This window comes from Aplysia californica, unplaced genomic scaffold (assembly GCF_000002075.1).
Source record: "Aplysia californica isolate F4 #8 unplaced genomic scaffold, AplCal3.0 scaffold00009, whole genome shotgun sequence".
NCBI lineage: Eukaryota > Metazoa > Mollusca > Gastropoda > Aplysiida > Aplysiidae > Aplysia > Aplysia californica.
This window is the reverse complement of record NW_004797279.1, coordinates 2,345,141-2,351,048: the sequence shown is the minus strand read 5'-3', so window position 1 is coordinate 2,351,048 and position 5,908 is coordinate 2,345,141. Positions and strand designations below refer to the sequence as shown.

At 40.9% G+C, this 5,908-nt stretch overlaps 1 protein-coding gene across 1 annotated transcript in view; it reads left to right on the top strand.

Annotated features, from left to right (window-relative positions):
- The window catches only part of aplA (adenylate cyclase), a gene marked incomplete in the record, with an annotated part of 190,850 nt that overhangs the window by 162,959 nt on the left and 21,983 nt on the right, over window positions 1-5,908 (top strand). Inside the window, 1 exon segment of the mRNA NM_001204606.1 lies at window positions 571-712. Within this exon segment, the coding sequence (NP_001191535.1) occupies window positions 571-712 (142 nt within the window).

Genomic DNA, 5,908 nt, shown 5'->3' with positions numbered 1-5,908 from the left:
TAGTAGTAGCAGTAGTAGTAGGAGTAGGAGGAGGAGGAGGAGGAGGGGGAGGAAGAGGAGGAGGAGGAGGTGATGGTGGTGGTGATGGGGGAGAAGGAGAAAGAAGAGTACGAGAAACAGGACGAGGTGGGGGAGTTGGGGTAAGAGAGATAACGACGAGAAGGTGGTGTAATATATTAGACTGTTGAAAAGGACATATTATAATACATTGTATAAATGTTTGTTAATGGACTTTATTCTTTCATCAAGTCATTAGTAACTTCATAGTTTACGTCGGGTACATCCATCGTTGATGTGGTGTCAATAGTCAAGTGGATTGGCAACCGGACCCGTAATCGTGAAAATGCGAGTTTGGGGGTTAGAACCTCAGCTCGATCCGGTGTTGTGTCCTTGGGAAAGGCACTTAACATGAATATCCTATTTCCTCGGTCCTTTCGGAGATGGGCGTGAAACTCAGAGGTTCTGCCTCCTAAATAGCTTTATAATGTTGCTAGAGGCGTTATACCTATACCATTTCACCATTTGCACCATCGTTGATCTAATTCTCCCTCACTTTTCTTTGCCCTGTAGACGTGTCCACATAACTAAATCAACACTTGATCAACTTCATGGCCAGTATGAGGTGGAGCCGGGTCGAGGAGAGGAACGAGATGCCTACATAAAAAAACTTGGGGTTCAGACATTCTTCATCAAGACGAAACACCCCAGGAAGGTAAGAGATCTGACCAAAATGGTCTTGGTCTTCGGTGTGAGTCGTACGTAGTGCATTGTTAGCCACTTTGTCGTAAGATTAAGTCTGTGTACAATGATCATAATTCTTGGATATCTAAGTGAGTGTCTTGGCAATTTTTAACTGATTGGTTTTGTTGTTTTGTTTTGTTTGTTTGTTTGCTTGTTCGTTTTATTTTCAGTTAGCTTCTTTTTTTTTTTTTTTTTAAGCGTGCGTTTCTTTTCAGCGGGATAACAATTCGTCGAATATGCGCACTTCAGCTTTTGATGCGTGGTTTTCTAGACTTACTAAAAGAATAGTTCCATAATGGAACCACACGACCTCATATAACAGAATAATATGGCAAAGTGTAGTTTCTTTCTTTCTTTCTTTCTTTTCTTCCCTGTGGAACGGGGGGTGGGACGGATTTTCATGTGCTTTTCTCAAAATATTTCCATTGTGAAACCGCGTGTAATTTTCTACGGTGTCGTGATCGGGATAAAGATGAGATTGATCGATTGTCGAGATATTGTGTCAAGTATCTTTGTCTTTGTGGCGGGATTGTGTATCCCACACAGCCCAGGCTGATCTCGACATGAAAAGTCGAGGAGGGCCCCTTAACTATGTAGATTGTGTCGACGGGAGCGTTAAAAGTTCTCAGCCAACCTGGCAAGTGTATTAGAAAGCAGTAATTTATTATTCATTCAGACCTTTGTTTTAAGCCTAATTATCTTTTCCCTGCATGCTTACATGGCTGTTTTCTAAGTTTTTACTTTTATATTTCTTATAATACGTCCTACACATCCCATGGGTTTCAAGACAGTGTTGCTCATATTCATTTCCGTCGGAGAAGAGAGAGACACGCGCACTCGGAGAGAGAGAGAGAGAGAGAGAGAGAGAGAGAGAGAGAGAGAGAGAGAGAGAGAGAGAGAGATGGGGGGGGGTGAGAGTGTGTGTGTGGGTGTGAGTAAGTGTGTCTGGGTATTGAGCTATTTCGAGTACTTGTATTACATGGGTGATAGACAGAGAAAGAGGGGAGGGGGGTGAAAGAAAGACAGAGGAGGAGAGAGAAAGAAAGAAAGAGACAGAGAGAGAGAGAGAGAGAGACAGAGAGAGAGACAGACAGAGACAGAGACAGAGACAGAGATTGGGGAGAGTGCGTGTGTGAGTGTGTATGTGTGTGTGAGTGGGTGTGTATGTGGTGAGTGTATCTGTGTGTGTGCGCAATTTCGAGTACATATATTACGTGGGTGAGATACAGAGAAAGAGGGGGGATGAAAGAATGACCGAGGAGGAGAGAGAAATAAAGAGAAAGAGTCAAGGGGAGAGGGATAGAGACAAAGCCGGGGTGAGAGAGAGAGAGAGAGAGAGAGAGAGAGGGGGGGGGAGAGAGATTATATTAAGTGCAATAGATCAGTCCCGCATGCTGTATCTGAATATTCAATGAGAATCAATGTAAAACTGAATTTTGTTTAATTTCGTCCTAGTACGCTTCAGGGTGATTCTCTTTCTTCACTTGCAATATTATAAATTGTGTGTAAATATTTGTTCAATGCTCTTTTCCCTTTGTGTGATTACTTTCAGTTACCATGGTAACAAGTTTTGAAAACGTTTGGCTTTGTGATTTTTTTGTTGCAGAGAATTATTTGGAGCGAAGTGAGTGAAACTATACACTGTGTGTGTTTGCACAACTCAAACACGAAAAACTGCGGACTTTGTGTGTGTGATGTTCTAAACTGTCGTACCGTTCTAGGCCGAATCCGCTTTGCCCAGGTGTGCCATCAGGTGTGCCCAGTCACACCTTTGTCTACGCTTTGCCTGTGTTTTTTTGTTGTCAGCTTATGAAGGTTGCCATCCTTTTGCTAGGGTCAGGCAGTATTCAGAGAACCACTATTAGTTCTTAATTCATGTTACAAAACGAGCAATGCCTTTAGTTCCGTCTGAAATTAAACAGAAACAGGGTGCAACGGTACGCAAGGCAAAGAGGTGCAGATATGGGCAATATTTAACCAATGTCCTTCATTGAAAACTTTTTGTCAGTCAGCCATAAGGTTACAAAAGCTGCACATAATAATATTTTCATAACCATGTGTTAAACATCGCGGTGAAATCAGGCGCTCGTCAAAATAATGAAATCAAAGAAACTGGCATTTTTCTGGCCTTTTAGCAATTTTTTTCTTCTAATTTTCTATTTTGGCTTAACAACTTTTATATTCATTTAATAACACATTTTAGTGTTGATTTTTACTGAAAACGTAGATTGAAGGCACAAAAACTGTAAATTTCCAGTTTCCAAGGACTCTCAAGCTATGGAAATTACCAAATTACCTCCTTCAATTGCAAATATCTTGACTTCTATTCAACATAGACTGGCTTTAAGATGATATCAATAACCTTATGTGCCCCAAAATTGACGAGTGCCTGATTCCACCACGTTGGGACACACAGTTTTTTCTTGAAAGACTTACCACAAAAGAGGTTGAGGTGCACACCATTTTGCATGACTGCGCTGTGAGGAGGATTAGGGAACATCAGCAACACCGCTGGCCTCTGTGACCAAGGGTGCGTATCATGCAATAAGTAATAGACTGTTAGCTTGTTTGGGGGGTGGGGGGTTAAAGGGGGGGGATCAATTTATAGCGAGGGAGTAGTGGGGAGCTTAATCAAGTAAATTAGTTGAAGTAAACGGTCGCTGAAAAAGTGTAGGCTACAGTCAACCCCAATGCTGCCGTAGAAGACAATGAATTAATTCTGTTTTATTCATCTTCAGCGAGGTGTTTTTTATTATGATAAAAAGATAAGATAAGATAAGAAAATACTTTATTATCCCAGAGGGAAACACAGCTATGACATCCTATCGTGCTTAACGAATGGTGGTATTCATAATTAACGTTCGTTTTCTCTCCATTATGCTTTTGCAAGGGATCACCCTGTGACACCAGAGTTTGGAAAACTCCTTTCCATGGCATGATCGGCTCAGTCATTCAATCTTACCGACTGGGTTTATCATCACTGTGACATTGTTGTCCACACTGTCCAACCTGTTCAACTTTCCCCACCTTTTTCCCTGACTCTCCACCCCACCTTAACGAGTGCCATGTCAACAATCCAAAGGCATGCTTCCTGACGACTTAAGGTTGTATTTTTTTTGAGAGAGAGAGAGAGAGAGAGAGAGAGAGAGAGAGAGAGAGAGAGAGAGAGAGAGAGAGAGAGAGAGAGTGCTGGAGTAGGTGGCTGTTGATTGTCATAAGATAAGAGAGCTGTGGAGAAAAGAAGCATTTCATTTGACCAGTACATGTATATTCATTGTTCATGTGAACGTTTCACCATTCCTTTCGATGCGTAACTTTGTTCCTCGTGTTGTACCTTATTGATATCTCAAACACAAAATGTGCCTCTGTGTGAATGTCTTATTTTTCGTAAGCTTCGGTTTGTAACACTTAAAGGAAGCTTCTTCCTCCGGAGAACAAGTTGTGAATTTGAACTGAAAGGCCGTGCACATTAATTTGTCCCCGATTGACTGCCTTTGGGTGGTCTGTTTTAGCAGTATTGATTTTTGTTCATGTTGATATTTTTTCTCATTTTAACGACTTGCGAAGGCCAAGGTTGTACTTCATTAATGGTTTGGACAGCAAACTAATGCACAGCCGTCATGCTTGATTTCAATTTTAGAAATATTGTTTGGCTCAAATCTTCAAAGAGCTGTTGGAAAAGGGATCACCCATTCACAATGCCGCCCCAAAAATGTACTAAAAAACTGACAGTCCCTTTTTTGCAAACCTATCGTGGGTGTTGGCTTGTTTTGAAGAACAAACGTGTCGTTTTCTGTCATTCTTTCACGCAATACAGTGTGTAGCACAAGCATCAGAAAGAAAACTGCTTTATCTTCCTGGTTATTATATTTGGCTCTGGCGCTTCGGTGTTTTTTCCTCTTGTGTTATGTCTCACCTTGTTCAGGTTTGTACATAGTTGGGTGGGTGGGGGGGGGGGTGGCTACTAAATGACAACGCTTGTGACTTCTATCGTTGAGTATAGACGATGAGACCATCTGAACTGTAAGGTACTTTACCAGGAGGTTTATTCGGCTTTTCGAGAACGGCAAGCTAAAGAAAAAAATATAACAATGTTTCGTGTTTCATCTCTGTTAATTAACACTGAATACCATATTGCATTGTATGTATACTTATGTTTTGTCAAGTAAAGGTCACCTATAACATGAACAACATGCCTTTATTTTATTTCAACTGATGGCCCCATGACCGTGTACCTCAGCCCTCCTCGCCCACTTGTGTTGGTCAGCATATATCCCCATGTCCTTAACACAACCCACAACCCAGTCCTCCCAACAGCACCCGCCTTCCTTTTGGATCCTACTACCAATAACAGATACATGTCGTTAAACTGGGTCAGACCATGGATACGTCATCATGTCTTGTTACTGGGTCGAATAGTGTTGTATTCTATCGATTTACAAGCTGAAAATTGTCATCTGTGAGGTGGGAGGAAGTTTTTATCAAGGCTTAATCTTTTAAAAAGCTTCCAAAACAATCTGGCCTTAATTTTCCGTCTTCGGTTTCGTAAAAAAGGCTGAACAATTTGTTATTTTTTATCTGTAAACTAAAGTCTGGTAAAAAGAATAAAGCAAGGTTCTGGGGTCCTTTCCAGTTAAATAGTACTTACCTTTTTATAGTTGTTGTTTGGGGTTTTTTATGACAAAGAAACAAAACTGTTGTCGAAATAATAATATTTGGTTTTTTAAAATCATATTTCATACAAACCTACGTAGGTGCAATTACATAATATACATGTACCTATTTTAGTGATAATTTTCTGCTGGAAACCAATTTGCATTTTTATTTGAAGCCTATAATGAGGCAGATCGGAGTACCATTGGATTTAACTCTTTCAGCGTCTGGTATAAGATACAAGATCATCGGCATTTGGCGTCTGACTCAGACCTAGTACGAAACGGGTTAATAATGTATAATAATATAGCAGTGATAAGGGCAGTGTGCTGTGTTGTGTCATTGGGTCGTCGGCCGTTTGGTGTAATGTCTAGGATGTTGTTGATATAAATTATTGTATTACATTATAATTAGATTGAAGTTAACCATGGCTTTGTGACTTCTTTATCACTTCATTTCATCTGTCATTCCTCCCCCCTCCCCTACCCCTACCCGTGCCCCTCCCCCTCCCCAA